General features: G+C 43.5%; 1 protein-coding gene across 1 annotated transcript in view; it reads right to left on the reverse strand.

The window, feature by feature from the left end:
- Positions 1-18189, reverse strand: part of SORBS3 (sorbin and SH3 domain containing 3) — a 78949-nt gene that overhangs the window by 10403 nt on the left and 50357 nt on the right. The window contains exons 8-10 of the mRNA XM_063448468.1: positions 8224-8257; positions 7148-7224; positions 5661-5707 (exon numbers count right to left, since the gene is read on the reverse strand). Coding sequence (XP_063304538.1) covers positions 5661-5707; positions 7148-7224; positions 8224-8257 — 158 coding nt within the window. The remainder of the gene's footprint in view (positions 1-5660; positions 5708-7147; positions 7225-8223; positions 8258-18189) is intronic.

The raw sequence follows: 18189 nt of genomic DNA on the forward strand, positions 1-18189 counted from the left end.
GAGCGACTTGCTCTTGCGACTGTTCTCCCTGGCGTTCAGGCTCCGCCCCCTAGTCATAGTCTTTTAACTAAAAAGCCATTTTAGTTGTAGTCGTATTTTAGTCATCGGAATTGTTTTGGTTTTAATCTGGTTTTAGTCTACTAAATACCTAGTAGATTTTATGCAACATGACTAAAATCTAATGGGTTTAGTTAAAGCCTCTAGCAGTCTCTTTAGTCCTTCCCCAGCCCCTATGTTTCTCTTTGTGTCTTCCCAGCCCCCATAGGTGTCTCTCTCCCAGGCCCTGGTCTGTCTCTTTTTCCCTTCCACAACCCCTCTGTGCAGTGTTAATTTTGTCTGCAAATTTCAATACAGTTTTAGTTATGAACAAAAAGGCCCTTTTAGTTTTAGTCGACTGTAACGGATCACCTGGCACCCCGACTGAGTATCTCTGTTGAAGGATGCTCCTAGCGCTTCCTGAGGTCTCCAAGCACTCCGCCAGAGACCATAACCACTACAGACCCCACGAACCGCCGCAGCTTGGTTGGGGTCTCGGCGTCTCCTACCCACTTTGGACCTATGACAAGGCTCCAGGTTCCAGTGGGTGAACCTCTCTCTTTCCCCAGAGAGTGAAGCAGGAACAAGCTCTTAAAAGAGCTTAGTGATTATCCAAGGGAGTATGAAGAGCATAGCAATCCCTTGTAGCTGTTTCCCCCAATAAGAGACAGGACTCTAAATTGAGGGTGAAGTAGAACTGGTTTAATGAGCACAAAGGCATTTCTTATATACAGTTTTCCCCACAAGGTTACCACCCACGTGGAGCACAGGACACAAAGTCACAACAGCCAATCAACACAGTATTGTACAGTTAGACACTCCCAGCTAATGTACACAAACCCTCCCCTCTGCCTGTGATACAATTACCAAACACAATGGACAAACTCAATTACCACAGGCAGAAAATATCCAGTTTTACCCAAAGTCCAGAAACACCCCAAAACAGCAACATATCCCCACAAATCCTACATGGATAGCCCTGATCTGGGTGAACAACATATCCAAAAATCCCCTAGATCAGAGCAGGGGTTCAAAAGTTTTATGGAAGTCACATTTAACCGACCGCAAGCGTGGCTTTCATGCCCAAAATAGTTCCACAGATTTAGGCTGTGCGGCCGGTCTATCTTCTCCTCTATCCTGGAGATAATTGGCTTAAGTGGCTGTGGTAAGCCAATTTTCTCCAGGTACAGGAAATATCTCTAACTCCAAAAACTGTTACAAAAACCACATAAAAATACATAACTCATATAATACAATGTTTAACCTATATGTCTAACATATCCCCAGATAGCTTGGATCTAAACGCTCAATATGTCCAAACAGCGCTCAGATCTGACAGATACAGTTGGATCGCCATGTGGTTAAAGTTGTCTCTTTTGACCGACCGCAAGCATGGCTTTCATGCCCAAAATAGTTCCACAGATTTTGGCTGTACGGCCGGTCTATTTTCAATGTTAAAAGTGCACTATAGTAGGGTAAGGTCAGAAAATAGCAAGGGCTGATGGGAGATAGAAGATTGACAAAGCAGCCAGTTTAAACTGGTCTGGCAGTGTCCCTGGGACAACGCCCTGCTGGAGAAACAATAGGACAGGAAAAAGGAGGAGGAGAAGAGGCACATTTTCCCATGATTTAAAGGGGCAGAAAAAATGTTTTCAAATCCAATAAGCCCAAATAGACTTTTTAAATGGCAATACACCCCAGGGGCCATAGTTGCAGGGCAGAAGGCTGGCAAGCAGGCCCCTCCAAAAACTCATGGCAAACTCCATTAAAAAGTCATATCGACTAAATCTCAAAAAGTTTAATTGACTAAAATTGTTAGTCAACAAAATTAACACTGGTTGAAACCTCTATACTTAAAAAGGCTCCAATGTAATGAACCATCGCTACTGTGGATCTGACTACAGACTACATAAACAAATAAACAACTTTTAACAGTAACGCAGTGAAGCTGGGGAGTTTATCAGCAGACATGGACAACACATTACTAATGTAGTCATAGCATCAGCCCTTTGTCCGGTAATAGAGCGTAAAAGGGCCTATACCCACTTGGATGCGGAATGCAATGTTTTCGAAGAATATTTAGAATAACCTATTAATCATACTATTTAAGTGAAGTGCCATTTAAGCATGAAACATGAAGATCTGCGTTATATTATTTCTTCAAATTATTTATGTGAAGGCCTCCAGGATACGGCTAATGTCATGAGATGCTATGCAATTTTACTTGTGAATTTTTCTTTGAATTTTTTAAATTAAATGCGACGAGGCACCAGGATGCTGATCACAGATTGCTCATGTCTCCGTCTTTAGCAGTGACTCTTAAACAGCTCAACATACAGTAATCAGCTCTAGTGTAATTTAGCTTTTAACATAACATATGATGCTACAGTGAATTGCTCTTGTAGATCTCGAATGAACCAGACGAGACAGGCATATTGTGAGTAGAGCACAATTCTGATTTATTATGGAAAGCCCATAGAGCTGTACAGGACAGGATAATTATGGTACATGGATATAACATAATTATCTGTGGAGCCTCATTAGCGGGGTACTAAGACCATGGGTAAAGGGAGACCAATCAGTCAGAATGCCACTCTCGTCCCATGCCTTATATGGATGTCTGGCAGGCAACCAGTCTGCTTTTAATGCCTACATTAAGGAGGATCTCTTAAACTTTATTTAGGGTTAGCTGCTGGTAACTTGCCCACATATTATCACAGTGACTAATAAAGCTATTTTGATAAACGTCATGAATACGATATTCGCTGTGTCCAACATCTAAGTAGAGTGGATCAGCCCTTTATACAAATCATGAAACACAAGCCTAGGGGAGAATTTGCATTGTAGCATTATAAGATAAGCAAGGGAAATGTCATGGGATAAAGTAGGGAGTGTATCATGGAGATACACACAATACATTGTAAACATAAAGGAGAAATTGGGGCTTCCATTAAAATTAGAGGAAAGGAGACTTTGCAAAGCATTTTTTTCCATCTGAAGACATACAATATGTAGAATCTACTGCCAGATGGCGATGGCATAGTAATATGAATAATATATATATAATGTATATAAATGCCCCTGTATTTTGTACATACCTTTAAGTATAAGTTCAGTATATTTTAGAAAAAGATACATACATGTTGTAGAATAGAAATAAAATTGCATACACATAATGATCCAATGAAATAAATCCCATTGCTTTTTGAGACAGGATATTTATCACTAATTTGAGCAAAACGTGATATCCTGCAAATGGACTGTTTTGCCTTATATTACTTGAGCAGATTCAGATTTCTGTATCGTAGAAGTAGACAAGTGTACCAGGGCTGTCAAAACCACAGGGAAAAATGGGCAGTTGTCCCTGGCAGCCATATAAACATGTAAAAAGAGGGATTATTGTTTTTTTTTTTGTTTTTTTTTTTAATTTCTTTATTTTTGAGTCGACACTGAATGCGGCATAGCGATATACAGCGGCTCACGCAGGGGCCGATTACCAGTAAGTTTTGCTTGGTATGTAACAATTGATAGGTGTTTTTTCAGATTATATGACATTGGTATTTTGCCGTCCTGTGTCGTTTTTAACTGTGGAGGGCATTTCTTGCCCATTCATAAAGTAAAAAGAACACAACAATACAACACAATAAAATATTATACATTAAACTGTGAGAGTGCAATACGCAATTCGAGACACTTTCCAACCGATTCACATTGGGTACATACAATCGTTTTTCTGCGTAGAGCAGTTCGGACTTTTGTGCTGTCGGCTATGTGCTATGGGCAATGCCGTGTATCAGTCGGAGTTGTGTCGTAGTGGGTTTTACAGTCGTGTAGGTTTGTGTCTGTCAGTTGCGACTAATGTCGACCCGTCCCATGAGCCATCCCATCTCAGGTTCTCTTTTGGTCGCGGGTTGCAGTGCCCGGTCAGGTTCTTCTTGTGACCATGGGGAGTATCGTAGGTAGGCCCTAGTGCCGGGTCGTGTGCTTAAGGTGGTCACAGTGCTTTACTTACAAATCATAATACCAGTTTAGTGGTGTAGTATTACTTTTTGGTTTGGTGTCTGTGTGGATTCTTCATATTGTCTGGCTTGTGGTTTTTAGGGGTTTTATGTGAAGTGTTCGCTGTCTTCCTCCGGTCTCCCTGTCATTGGAGGGATGGAGGCTGGGGGGAACAGGAGGGCGGGGGCGAGGCTGTGGGGCGGGGGGGGAGGGAAGGGGTACGCTGTTCGTTGGGGCGTACGGTGGATCAAGGCCCCTTCAGGAGCCTCTGTCTTTGTCCTGCTTGTGTGGGTTTAGGGATTATTGTGTTTTTGAATACATAAAATTATTGCAAGCTCTTTAGGTAAAACTTAGCTTTGAAGGAACACCAACATTAAAAATATCTATATATTTACATTTAAAGGTACACTATTGTCACCAAAACAACTACAGCTTAATGTAGTTGCTCTGGTGTCTATAGCCTGTCCCTGCAGGCTATAGACACCAGAGAAAAGGCAGTGTGTACATTGGTGCCTAGTATTGCCTCTAGTGAAAGTAACTCAGACAGCCACTTTCTGGGTCAGTGCTGATTTTCACAGTCTCCACACTCTCCATGGAGGCGTTGAATGTTCCCTGTCTAAGTGGAGATGCTGATTGGAGCATCTAAGTGGAGAAGCTAATTGGAGCAGCACTGCGTTTGTTCCAATAGGAAAGCATTGGGTTGGCTCAAACCACCAAATTTGATGATCTCAGCCAAGGAGGCGGAGCAGATGCAGGGCAGCCACGAGAAGACCTACATGGTGCTGGAGTAAAGGTAATTAAAACACCTTTCAATAAGAAAGCACCTCTAGCGGGTCTCATTAGAAGTTTGTTTGTGGTCACATGCAAATATTGCTTTCTCTGAAAATGCAATATTTTACACCGTCAGTGGGCTTATCTTAGGAGAAGTATTGGAAGCTCCTGGCTCTCTGTCAGATGTAGTGGAGACTGGGATTGGCATCCACTAGCCCCTAGGTAAGAAGTCAAACGTCAAGATATTATAAAACAGTTTAGCTACTTTCAATAGGTAGGGGTGATGTTGCGTCAGGCAACTCATGGCACCATAACCACTACAGAGTGCTGGTGGTTATGTGCATGCACGTGAAATGCCACATGCACCTTAGATCTCCCCATAGAAAGGAACTGATTCAATGCTTTCCTATGGGGAAAAATCTGATGCTGGATGTCCTCCTGCAGAGCGTGGGGACGTCCGGCGTCAGATACCAGACCAAAGGTCCTTTACGATGCAGGAAGCCCCTCCGGTGGCTGTCTGGGAGGCAGCCTTAGAGCTGCACTAAGTGCAATAGGAACAATAGGAGGCAGCCTTAGAGCTGCACTAAGTGCAATAGGAACACTGTACCCAGACCACTTCAATGAGCTGAAGTGGTCTGGGTGCCTATTGTGTCCCTTTAAGGTAGTACTTTCCAGAGAGCTTGGAATAATTTTAGGCCCCATAGTCTTAACCATAGAAAGTGCAATCTGTTGTGGATTAGTCATTCTGCTGTAATTATTTAGTTACAGTTCCATTTTCATTAAAGTAATCATGCCAGTAATTACAATTATGTTTACAATATGTAATAATAGAAGGGAATGTGCTGAATACTCACTTTGATGATTGAGCCACAAAATTAAACTTTACCACAGCTTTTGCAATCTAAAGGAGAAACCAAGACACATCAGTGAATATGAGACATCAGCACAGAGAGACAGTTTAAAGGCTGAACAATAGCAAGTCCACAGACACTAGAGAGGACAGTTCTTTTCACTAAGGCCTGAATTAAAACAGTGTCAAAAACAGCCTCTAGCAGTAAGGATTTGGAGTGTTACAGATTAGACAGCTACATAGCTCTTTATAAGAAATACCTGGGTGTACCTTGGGTTTGGGGCATGTCACTGGAGCATGCCTCATCTTGCTTATTGTTAAACATAGTTTCAAATTATTCTACACAGTAAACGAATGACCAACCATGATTTTTGCAGGTCCATCCTTTGGGGCTCATCAGCACAACGTAAACTACATTCTAACATTAAATGTTTTTACTGAAAGGGCATAGTCAGTGCATTTAATGTATTAGATTGTCCTTACATTTTACAAGCTCAATGACTCATCAGGAAATATATTATATATATATTTAATTCCCTTTAGTTTTGCTGTTTTTATGATCTTGGAAAGTGTGATTCTGCAGTTGAGTAAAAAAAAGTTTGAATAGATCACAGGGTGAGTTTTTTGGATCCCCTGAAAAGGTGAAAGTTAAGCTATGTGGCCACCTGCTGGATGATCATTATAATAGCAGCCTTAGCCTACCAGTCAGACTAGAATGTGGATCCCAGCAGTGGGTGCTAGTCCATAGGGGCTCTTGGGGGCAGCGCCCCACCAGTTTTTAGGTGTCTGTTTGCGGAGGGGAGAATTATTTGCATTTGTTTAGAAACGTTAATATTCTATTCCTGGGGGAGAGGGGTGTAAGCAAAAAATATATGGGAAAACATTAGTGTCTCTTAAATTCTGCAATAGGTTTTAGTTCTACATGGCCCCAACCCCCTCATTAGTAGCTATTTGGAGAAGCTTACTTGAGAGCGTCTAGGCATGCCAAAAACAGGGCTGGTTTGAAATCTGCCCTGATTCAGTAGGTTTTGCACATGCCTAGTGTCCTTTAAGAAGGAATTTCCATTGAGTTGCCATGAGCAGCAGAGCCAGCTGCTCATGCGTGGAGGCATCCAATTGGCCTCTCTATTCAGTGGCTATCATTGACTCATAGCACCAGGGGCTATCATTGGCCTCTCTATTCAGGGGCTATCATTGACTCATAGCACCAGGGGGTGGGGTTACAGTGCCCACGGGAGAGAAAAGCAAAAATACATCTTGGAAGCAGCGCAGGGAGCCCCTGCCAAATGTAAGTGTACCGTATAGGGATGAGTAAAATTCTGGGGAAGGAGTCTGGCACCTACAGTCTTAAAACTTCAACAGCCACCACTTGATCTCAATGTAGTAGGTATGCGAAGCCAACCCTCACTGAAGAGAGACTGCTAGGAATGAGTAAGGACTATTAAATAGTTAGGGAGACATAATAACAGAATGAGATTCAGTGTTACTCACCTCTTTTAAGTCAGCGTCATTTTGTGTGTGTAGAATGTTAGAATGGTCCCTCTGAGTGTTTGATCCTCCTGGAGATACTAGTATACAATTAAAATAATTTAACAAAAATAATTATCTTTTCTTTCAGGAAATTCTATCAAGCTATTATCAAAATTGTTTATGCAGAAAAACATACACACTAGCATATTCTAATATGCACATCATCTAAAGAACCACACCCTCTCTCTTCCTATAGCATACGCTAAATATATTTTTAAATGCCTCCAAGCACATGCCAAACAACCTCTACACCTTTCTCTTCCATTACAAAACCTAACCCCGCCATTTCCAGCTCTCTGACAGTGGTCACATCACTGGTAACTGTATCGTGCTCTTAGAATTTACATGTGCACAGACATACACATAGGGACTTTTGCATTTATGGTTGTGTTGGGTACAATGTCATCAAAGCTCTGATCTGCACATACACATTGTTAAATGCTGTGTGCTATTCTTCATACCCCAAGTTCTCCTAACTTTTATGACTATTTGTTTTTAGTACTGACTTGTTAGTCAACAGAAGGATTGGGGTTGACTATATTTTCTAACCAGATTCGTGACTTTTGTTTTATTATATTTGTATTATCCACTGATGATTACCATTTTCAGCGCTTGCCTCCCTAACAGGTTTATTTATATCTCCATGCCAGCGGTTATACTGAGACAGTGGTTCTCACCCCATACTTGTTATTTCCTTTTGTGTCTCAAGTGTTTTCCATTCTGTTCCCTGTTTGCACTGTGTGTCCAGGCCCAGTCAGTTTCCTCATCTATTTTTGATACAGATCTCTTCCCATTATTTGATATGGATTTACTACCAGGTTAGAGGCACCAGAACAAACTACAGTCCCCTAGTGTGTGCCTAAATAAAACTAGCAAATGATAATGGAAAACATTGTACTGTATAGGGGTTATCCCCTCCAATATTCTCATTAACTGCACACACTCTCCTCACCAAAATAGCGTAATACTTTATGTACCTGCTCATTATTTGGAAAACCTTACTAGATAAACAGCTTTTGCAGACCTTACCAACTTACCTGGAATCGAAGAAAACCTCTGTATTGTGACCTCCTGCGGAGAGAGGTATGGAGCAGGTGTGAATAACTTCCAAACTCAGTTTATCTGTGGAATATCTCTCTACATTGTGTATATATTCTGCAAATCAGGCAAGCATTTTAAAGAAGCAAGAGAAAGGTGTGCATTATTCATACATTGGTTAAAGGCTTGCAGTCACTTATGTTTTTCTTAAAAAAAGAATTCTTGTAAAAACTACTTATGCTGAATTGCAAGTTCACAGAAATGCAATCAAAAGATATTAAAAGAATATAGGAACATTGTCTTCTGTGCGAGGTTACTTTTGGCAAACTATGCAGCTGTAATAAACTGCTGTATCTTATAATTTCCTTCTCAGCTGTCACTCATGAAATCTGATCAGGCATCAGGAGCAGGCATCTTCTCAAGACAAGTGTATTAGATACCTACGGCATCTTATTGCACCTGTCTAAGGATCCTGGCAGCCTGACAGTAAAGTCCTTACACTATGCATTAACCCTTACATGACACTTACTAACCATTAGAAACATAGAATGTGATGGCAGATAAGATTCATTCGACCCATCTAGTCTGCCCAATTTTCTAAATACTTTCATTAGTCCCTGGCCTTATCATATAGCTAGGATAGTCTTATGCCTATCCCACGCATGCTTAACCCCTTAAGGACACATGACATGTGTGACATGTCATGATTCCCTTTTATTCCAGAAGCTTGGTCCTTAAGGGGTTAAACTCCTTTACTGTGTTAACCTCTACCACTTCAACTGAAAGACTATTACATGCGTCCACTACCCTCTCTGTAAAGTAATTCTTCCAGATATTGTTTTTAAACCTTTTCCCCTCTAATTTAAGTCAATGTCCTCTTGTTATGGTAATTTTTCTTCTTTTATTTACTGTGTTGATTCCAATTATGTATTTAAATGTTTAGTAGACCTTCTCTGAACTCTCTCTAAAGTATCAATATCCTTCTGGAGATACAGTCTCCAGTACTGCGTACAATACTCCAAGTGAGGTCTCACCAGTGTTCTGTACAATGGGATGAGCACTTCCCTCTTTCCACTGCTAATACCTCTCCCTATACAACCAAGAATTCTGCTAGCATTTCCTGCTGCTCTATTACATTGCCTGCCTACATTTAAGTCATCTGAAATAATTACCCCTAAATTCCTTTTCCTCAAATAATGAGGTTAGGACTCTATCAAATATTCTGTACTCTGCCCTTGGGTTTTTACGTCCAAGATGCATTATCTTGCACTTATCCAAATTAAATGTCAGTTGCCACAACTCTGACCATTTTTCTAGTTTACCTAAATCATTTGCCATTTGGCTTATCCCTCCTGGAACCTCAACCCAGTAATCTCCATATTACCTTAGCACTTATACAAACCTTACTCTAAAAATAACATGTTGTAGAAAAGATACATGAAAGTGATGTGTGTTTTAATGGATAATGATGCATAATGGGGCTCTGGATACTTTCATAAAACCACATGATATCTCCAGAACCAATCAATGTCACTATTTTCCCATAATGTTATGTTTGCACTTTCTATTCCCCACATTTTTTACATTATATTAATGTGTTTTTTTGTTTTTGTTTTGTTTTTTTAACGTCAGAATGTTTTCCAACACTGTATTTTGAATTTATAATATCATCCTTTTCCAATAAAATGGTTAAAATCTATTCAGCAACAGCCGTGCCCTGAAGTTTTGTTTTGTTGCCCATTGGAAAAGGAGAAGTAGGTTACTACTTACCCTCAGCCTACATGTTCATGCCAAATTACCAGCATTAAGGTTAATATGGGTTCTGTTACTGAGGCAAGGAGAGCCTGGTTCCTTAGAGCATTAAACATTGACTAGGGCAGAAATTTGTAACTCGTCTATTTCAATCAATCTTTTAGTATGTAAGCTCACCAACAGGGCCTTTATAAGCCATTCCTTACTGCAGCAGAATATGCATAAACGTGGTGGCATGCTAGATTATTAGGTCATGTGCAGGGCCTTTAACTCCTAGTGTACATCTAAATATTGTGTTTATTAACAACCTCACTCTTAAATTAGGCAGCACCAAGGGATATGTTGGCACTAAATAAAGAAGATATAACAAAACAAAATCATAAACCTTTTTTAAAAAGAAAATAATGCTATTGGTAGATTCTGGAGTCGTTATAATACACCACAAGATTGATATGGCATTATTTTCTCTTAATAAGGATCTAAACATTCTGTATTCTATGTTGTTTATTTTTAAATGCAACTGCAACAGCTAATTCAGCTCCTTTCCCAAAAATAATATAACAGGACAGGAGCTGGGGAGGCACTTGTTCTGTCTACACGGTTCATATCAGGAGAGAAATAAATGAATGGAGGCAGCTACAAGTAGGAGATACGGACTAGAAATGTAACTTTAATATTTGTCAAGCTGAGATGCTGTCATAAAATTAGAGGTCCCAGGACTGTATAATGGCAGTCAAACCGTTGTCAACATCATTTGCATCTCCTGAATACACTTAGCTGTCCAAAATGTGGTCCAGAGGAGATGGATGTATTCCACTATCTCTGGATGTATTCTGACATCCAAAGATTCAGGAAAGACCCTCCTTGGACTGATAATGAAGAGGGGGACATGACTGATGCAGAGATAAGGGGATGGGACAAAATGGATACATAATAACAATATGGGTACTGGATATATATACGGGACAGCTGGGTGGGGACTTACCAGTCAGCTTGGAAATGTGCAGAGATCCGAAGTCATAAGCAGAAGAAGGTGCCGAGGAGGCTTGGGGAGTCGCAGCCTGCCGGGAGCTGATGGCAGAGGCAGGCTGCTCCGGACTCATGGTTTAACGGGATATACCTGTCTGTTGGTGAACCACCCCAACAGCCGACAGTGGTGAATACTTGCTGGCAATAAAGCTGTGGCCGTTGCCCTTATCCAACATAACAAGGTCTGACGTGTGTTATTGGGCAACGGGTGTGGGGGGGGGGGGTGTTCCTGGGGTAGTCAGCAGTCAGGATGTTTCACATTATCTCCTTCCTCTATATCCAACTCACAATTACTCTGAAGGCCACTCTTTTCAGCAGCCTCTCTCTGGGCCTACTCTATTTATAAAATGTATACAAATACCATCAACAGACACTAGAAAATCAATTCAGCCAGCTGGCCCTACACTTTCCTTGCTTCAATCTAAAGCAGGAGGTGTCTTTACACGGCACTCAAGGCTGCTAGAGCCAAACAGGCTCTGTCCTATCAGGAGTCCCAGTGGAACTTAAGATATCTGCTAATGCGAAAAGGTGTGAGGGAAGGGCCAAATTAAGAGCCCAGTGGGCCTGGTGCTGACAATTATGATGGGCCTAATTACAGAATCTTATCGACCAAAAACACTAAAACACTCCCAAGCGTCATGTATCTGATGGAGATGGTACTGAGGGAAAGAGAACAGCAGCTATAAGAAAACATATACCCTATGCTAATCCATAATCCCTAACAGCAGTGTCAAGTGAAGCAGGAAGTCAATGAGAATGGTAAAAGGGTGTGCCACTGACGCAAATCACGTAACCTGCCAAAAGGGCGAACATGGCCAAAAGAATTGGAAAGGCAGCCTGACATGAATGCATGTCAGGCTGCCTGCCAATCATGCAAGCTGGCCAACTAAGGGCATACTATGCAGACAGCACCCTGAGCGTCCAGTGATGCGCTTGCTCAGTGCTTTCTAAGGACTGTCCCCTAGCACACGCTGAACCACTTGTCACCTTACCTTCTTACTAGCAGGCAGAAGCTCCTGGTATATAGTCTGGGACTATATGTGGTGAGTGTAGAAGAAAGGGAACTTGCCACAGTGTTAGAGAGATCAAAGTCAGCATTACCTTAACTAATTTCATTGTCAGTCAGTCCACACAAGTTTTGTTCCCATACATCCCTCTTAAGTTTCCATTCTTAAGCAAGAGTATGTGAAAAGTAGTTAGGGTTGCCACCTTTCTTGGAAAAACATACCAGTCTTACTAATTTGCATAATTATTTTTATGTATGGGTGACAAGATGCAAATCACAAGGAGTGACAAGAGAAAATGCTGTAAAATTGCCCAAAAACTACTTACTTTGATTCTGCTGTATAGTTGGATTGCTCCCTGTCCCCCAGTGTCTCAAGTCTCCCACTGTCTCAAGTTTCCCACTGTCTCAGTGTCCCTATGTATTAGTGTCCCCTAGTCTCCAGTGCCCTCATGGCTGTGTCCCCATGTGTCGATTACCCCAGGTCTCAGTGTCCCATCTCCCAGTGTCCCCTAGTGTTGTGTCTCCAGGTCTCCCAGTGACCCTATGTATCAGTGTCCCTATGTATCACAGTGTCTCATTGCCCTATGTCTCCTAGTGTCCTCTTGTGTCACCATGTTTCCCTGTGTCCCCCAGTATTCACACGTCTTTGTGCCCCCTAGTGTCTGTCCCCATGTCTCCCAGGGTCCCCATGTCACTAGGAACAGTGAGAGACATGGAGACACTGAGACACCGTGGACACTGGGAAAATAGGGGACACTTGAAGACATGGGGGCACTGAGACACCAGGGACACAGACACTAGGGAAACTGGCTGGGAGACATGGGGACACAGACTGGTTCACCCGGCTAGATCTAAAGGATGCCTATCTCATGGTACCGATCCACTGTGACAACAGGTGTTTCCTTCAGTTTCCCTGGCAGTTCACATGCCTTCCATTCGGTCTCAGTTCGGCTCCTTGGTGCTTCACCAAGTTGTTGAAACTGGTTATGGCGACTCTGAGGGCCAGGGGGATCCGATCAATCGGCTATCTAGGCGATATTCTGTTGATGGCACAGGATCTGGACGTCCTGCGCCGACAGACGTAGCTCATGATCCACCTGCTCCAGGACCTGCGGTTCGTCATCAACATGGAGAAATCGGAACTGACCCCCTCCTGGTCGGTCCAGTTCCTGGGATTCCTGTCATCCTCCATCCAAGCCATATTCCCGGGACCCCTACACTATCAGGCTCAACAACGCACAATATCACAGGTCATCGGTCTCCTACGACCTAGTACTACGTCTCTCGGACGAGGCCAGTCTAGAACTCCACTGGTGGCTTCGACACATGGAGGCCTGGAACAGCATGGCGATATTCGGATCCCGACCGGACTTCATCCTGGAATCCGATGCCAGCTGTCTGGCCTCGGGCACTGCTTGCGATGGCGTGGCGACTGGAGGACTCTGGACCCCAGAGGAGAAGACCCTTTACATCAACTGTCGGAAACTGATTACGGAGTCTTTCGCCATTTGGAGTTTCACCAAAGGGATGAGTCATTGCTCGCTGCTTCTACGCATGGACAACATCTCGGCGGTACACTACATAAACCGTTTCGGAGGTTACCAATCCAAACTGCTGTCAGATCTGACGTGGGACCTCTACCAGTATTGTCTGGACAAGAACGTATCGATTGTAGTGGAATACCTCCCAGGCCAGGACAATCTAGTGGCGGACTGGTTTTCCTGACACTGGAGAGACGCCAGCGATTGGCAATTACACCATTCAGGATTTCGGATGCTGGATTCCCTTCGGGGTCTACACCTGGATCTGTTCGTATCCAGTGCAAATCGCCATAGGGACTTATTCTTCAGTTGGACACATTTCTCCATGATCATCCGAACATTACAACGGATCAAGCTTCTGAAGATGTCGCTTGTACTGATCGCACCACTTTAGAGGAGTCAACTATGGTTCCTTCTACTGCTGGAGTTATCGTACGAAGACCCACTTCTTCTACCTGTCTCTAGGTTTCTGGAGAACCCACATCTGTTGGTTTTAGAGGGTCATCTGTCGCTTGTGGCCTGGACCGTTTCTGGGGTTCCTGGGATGTGTCGGGCCTATCGATAACGGCTAGGGAGTTACTCTGGGACTCTTGGGTGCCTGGCACCAGAAGATCATATCTGCATGCCTGGCGATCCTAGAATGGCTGGTGTCTGGAGAGATGCTTGGATCCCTTTACGGCTCCTATCATGGCTGTCTTGAGCTTTGTGGCGGAGTTGTTCTCTCAGGGTAAGTCGTATTCCGTTCAGCTATATCGACGGCTCATGTACCTTCTCAAGGTTCTGGTGTTGGTAAGGACCCCTCGGTCTGCAGACTGTTACGAGGTGTTCGCCTTTCGAGGCCACCTACTTCTCTCTATTCCTCATTTTGGGACGTTTCACTTGTTTTGCGCTTCCTCGAGGAATGACTTGATAACGGAGACTTATCTCTTCGCCTACTTTCTGCTAAACTGGCTCTACTGTTATGCGTCATGTCGTTTTGACACGTTTCTGATGTTCGTGCTTTTGATGTAGAATCTGTCTCACTTTCTCCAGACGGTGTGTCTGTTTCCATTTCACGCAGAACGAAATCCTAATTCGTCTTTAGTGTCGTATCCCTAATTACCGGATAGACCAGGTCTCTGTGTGGCTCGTTGTCATTGACAGCTATTTATTTCCTATGTTCGACCGTTTAGGGCTGTTTTTGCACCTATGATCGCTCGTTGGATTCGATGGCTTCTTTAATCGGCGGGCGTGGCAAGTTCCTTTGGAGCACACTCGGTTCAGAGTGCTACAGCTTCGGCAGCCCTAGATGCTGGTGGGTCCCTTACGGATATTCTCGGCACAGCTGACTGGTCTAGGAAATCGACTTTCCGTACTTTTTCTTTTCGGCCGCGGACTTATGTTTCTTCTGCTTTTATGTCTGGCCGTTAAAATTGCAAATATGCAGCCTTCTGTCTTGACTTAAAATTAGGGATTATTTGGGGCGGAGCTTGACCTGCAAGACGAACAGTCGCAGGTCCGCAGGGCTCCCGCTCATCTCAGCAGATTTCCCGACACAAATCGAATTGCACAGCTTGAACACACACCAAACTGCTCTACCTAAAACAAGGGAACGCTGGTGTACCCCCACATACCCGACATGAGCGATTCCGACATTGGGAGCCTGAGAACGACGGAAATGAGGAGAGGCGGCCGCTCTTCTCGTCCCGACGCCAGCGGCACAAACTCAGCGACAGTATACCTCTCCCCCCCTCCACCCCCCCCCAAGGACCCTACCCGGAAAGGCACCAGGGCTCAATAGCGGGACCATCAGGGCAGGAATGCAGAGTACCCCAGCACGGCATAGGATGACCCCAGGACTGAGCACAGGTACCACGGTACCCCAGCAGTGCACCCTCGGTGCCCACACCTTGCTCCCAGATAAACCCAAGTTTAACCCACCGTATTTGCATGTTCCCTTCCTCTATTTTCACAGCGGGACTCAAAACCTGATATACCTGGGGGGGCCTCCCGGGAGAAACCATAATTAATCACAGTGCCTATAGATCTTATGTTTATGCCGCAATAGCCAACCCCTCACTAGCACTGTCATCATGATTAAGCCTACACTTTACAAAAAAATGTGCAGTATGTTTTTTCCATTGCTTTGCCCTACGAAATCTGTCTGTAATTATAGCGAATGCATGTGCTGTTGGGGCACTGCAAAAGTGAATGTAACTATTTATTATCCTTATGCACGCTAAAATAAAGAATATTAAAAAAAAAAAATTGGGATTATTCTAGCCTCGGTGAGGGAATAATCTAAATTTTATTATAGACTGGATGCGACTATTTCCCACCCTTTTGATGTTTTCACTCCCTGGTATGGGATTTTTTGCTATTGTGTTAATTGGGAGTATTGTTGTATTTTTGGTAATGTATGGTATCATGTTTGACTGATAAATATATTTTCTGTACTGCTGTTTTGGTTGTCCGTGTGCTTTTCTTCATCAAATCATATTCCTGATATGTATGGCATGACATTCTGCTTTGGCAGTATACTTCACAATGGTTTTTTCCTTGCAGTGTAATCTGGATTTATTCTGGTTACGGCGGTTTCTCATCTGAGTGTACCTACTACAGTTGGTTTTTCGTGGTCTTCATGCTTGACCTCATCAAAATAAGAGGAAGTGGGAGGGTCTGTCTAAGTGTTTTTTTAGTAATGTTATTTTGTTCTTATTGGTTGTTTTGTTATGTTAACTATTTATTTGCTGCTGGAGGTTTCAGTAAAGAAGATTAAGCAAATATGAAGCCTCCTGTCTTTAATATAATTTAGATTATTCCCTCACCGAGGCTAGAATAATCCCTAATCACACTTGCTCCCTTCACACGGGACCAATTGAGACATTTATGGGTGGTGGGCAGGAAAATTTGTGAGGCTTTCTGTAATTTGTGACCTCCATGACGATATACGAGAGTTATGATTGCTCTATGTTCTCCTGCCTTCTTGCCTCATAAAACAATTTGAACTTAAAACACGTTATGTCCATGGAAATAATGGGCAGATTTTTTAAAGAGAGAATCTTTATTCTGAAATGCCAATCCAGTCAAGAGATATACTGAGGCAGTCAGTAAGGACTAGTTTGTCTCTGTATATTTCCTACGCCGCCACTTCTAGACACTGGACAGTGCTACCGTCATCTAGAAGTGTCAATCCCTTAGCTGTCACTAGTGATGGCTGCAGGGAATTGGCTGTATCTATGGACGATCACGCTGTCTTGTGGGATCCTCCATAGACCTCAATGCTGTACTCTCATACATGTGTTCAGCAGTGACGTTGGTTGCTGGAGATGGAGTGCCAGGAACTGAAGAGGACCTGCTGGTAGAAGATTGCGGCTCCAGTGAGGGACATGTTCAGGTAAGTACAGGGCCGGCGCGTCCATGAGGCGGCACAGGCGCCCGCCTTAGGGCGCACCGGCTCTGGGGGCGCAAAATTCCAGTGACCGGCAGGAGGGAAGTGCTCCCTCCTGCCTGGTCACCTCCTGGATCCCCGGAGCTGCTGGGAGGCGTGCGGCTGAAGTTGATTAGGAGGCGGCGAGGGAGCTCTCTGATCTCTCTGACCGGCTCCCTCGCGCGCCTTTTGCTGATGCCGCGGGAGCCGGAATATGACGTCATATTCCGGCTCCCGCGGCATCAGAAAACAGCCTGCGAGGGAGCCGGTCAGAGAGATCAGAGAGCTCCCTCGCCGCCTCCTAATCAACTTCAGCCGCACGCCTCCCAGCAGCTCCACTGGACCACCAATGAGAGACCCACGCCAGCTCTCCAGGTAGGGAGGCTGGGTGGGACATTTAAATGTAATTTATTATTAATTACTTTATTAATTACTGTGTGTGTGCATGTGAGTGTGAGTGTGTATGTCAGTGTGTATGTGTGTGAGTGAGTGTGTGTGTGTCTGTCAGTGTGTGTGTAAGTGTGTCTATGAGTTTGTGTGTGAGTGAGTGTGTCTGTCGGTGTGTGTGAGTGTGTATGTCAGGGTGTATGTTTGTCTGTGAGTTTGTGTGTGTCTGTCAGTGTGTGTGTGTGTGTGTGTGTGTGTGTGTGTCTGTCAGTATGTGTGTCTGTCAGTGTGTGTGTAAGTGTGTCTATGAGTTTGTGTGTGAGTGAGTATGTCTGTCGGTGTGTGTGAGTATGTCAGTGTGTGTGTGCGCATGTGAGTATGTGTGTCTGTCAGTGTGTGTGTGTTCGAGTATGTGTCGAGTATGTGTGAGTTTGTGTGTGTGTATGTATTTTTCTGTATGCCTGTCTGTATGTATGTATCTGTATGATGGTATGCCTCTGTATGTATGTATGTGTCCGTATGCCTGTATGTCTTGTACGTATGTTTCTGTATGCATGTATGTAACTGGATGTATGTTTGTCTCTGAATGTCTGTATATATGTCTCTGTATGCATGTATGTAACTGTATGCCTTTATGTCTCTGTATGTACGTATGTGTGTGTCTGTGTGTCTCTGTATGCCTGTATGTCTTTGTATGCATGTTTCTGTATGTATGTATGTGTCTGTATGACGGCATGCCTCTGTATGTATGTATGTGTCTGTATGACGGTATGCCTCTGTATGTATGTATGTGTCTGTATGCCTGTCTATATGTATGTGTCTGTATGACGTTATGTCTCTG

This window comes from Pelobates fuscus, chromosome 3 (assembly GCF_036172605.1).
Source record: "Pelobates fuscus isolate aPelFus1 chromosome 3, aPelFus1.pri, whole genome shotgun sequence".
Taxonomy (NCBI): Eukaryota; Metazoa; Chordata; class Amphibia; order Anura; family Pelobatidae; genus Pelobates; species Pelobates fuscus.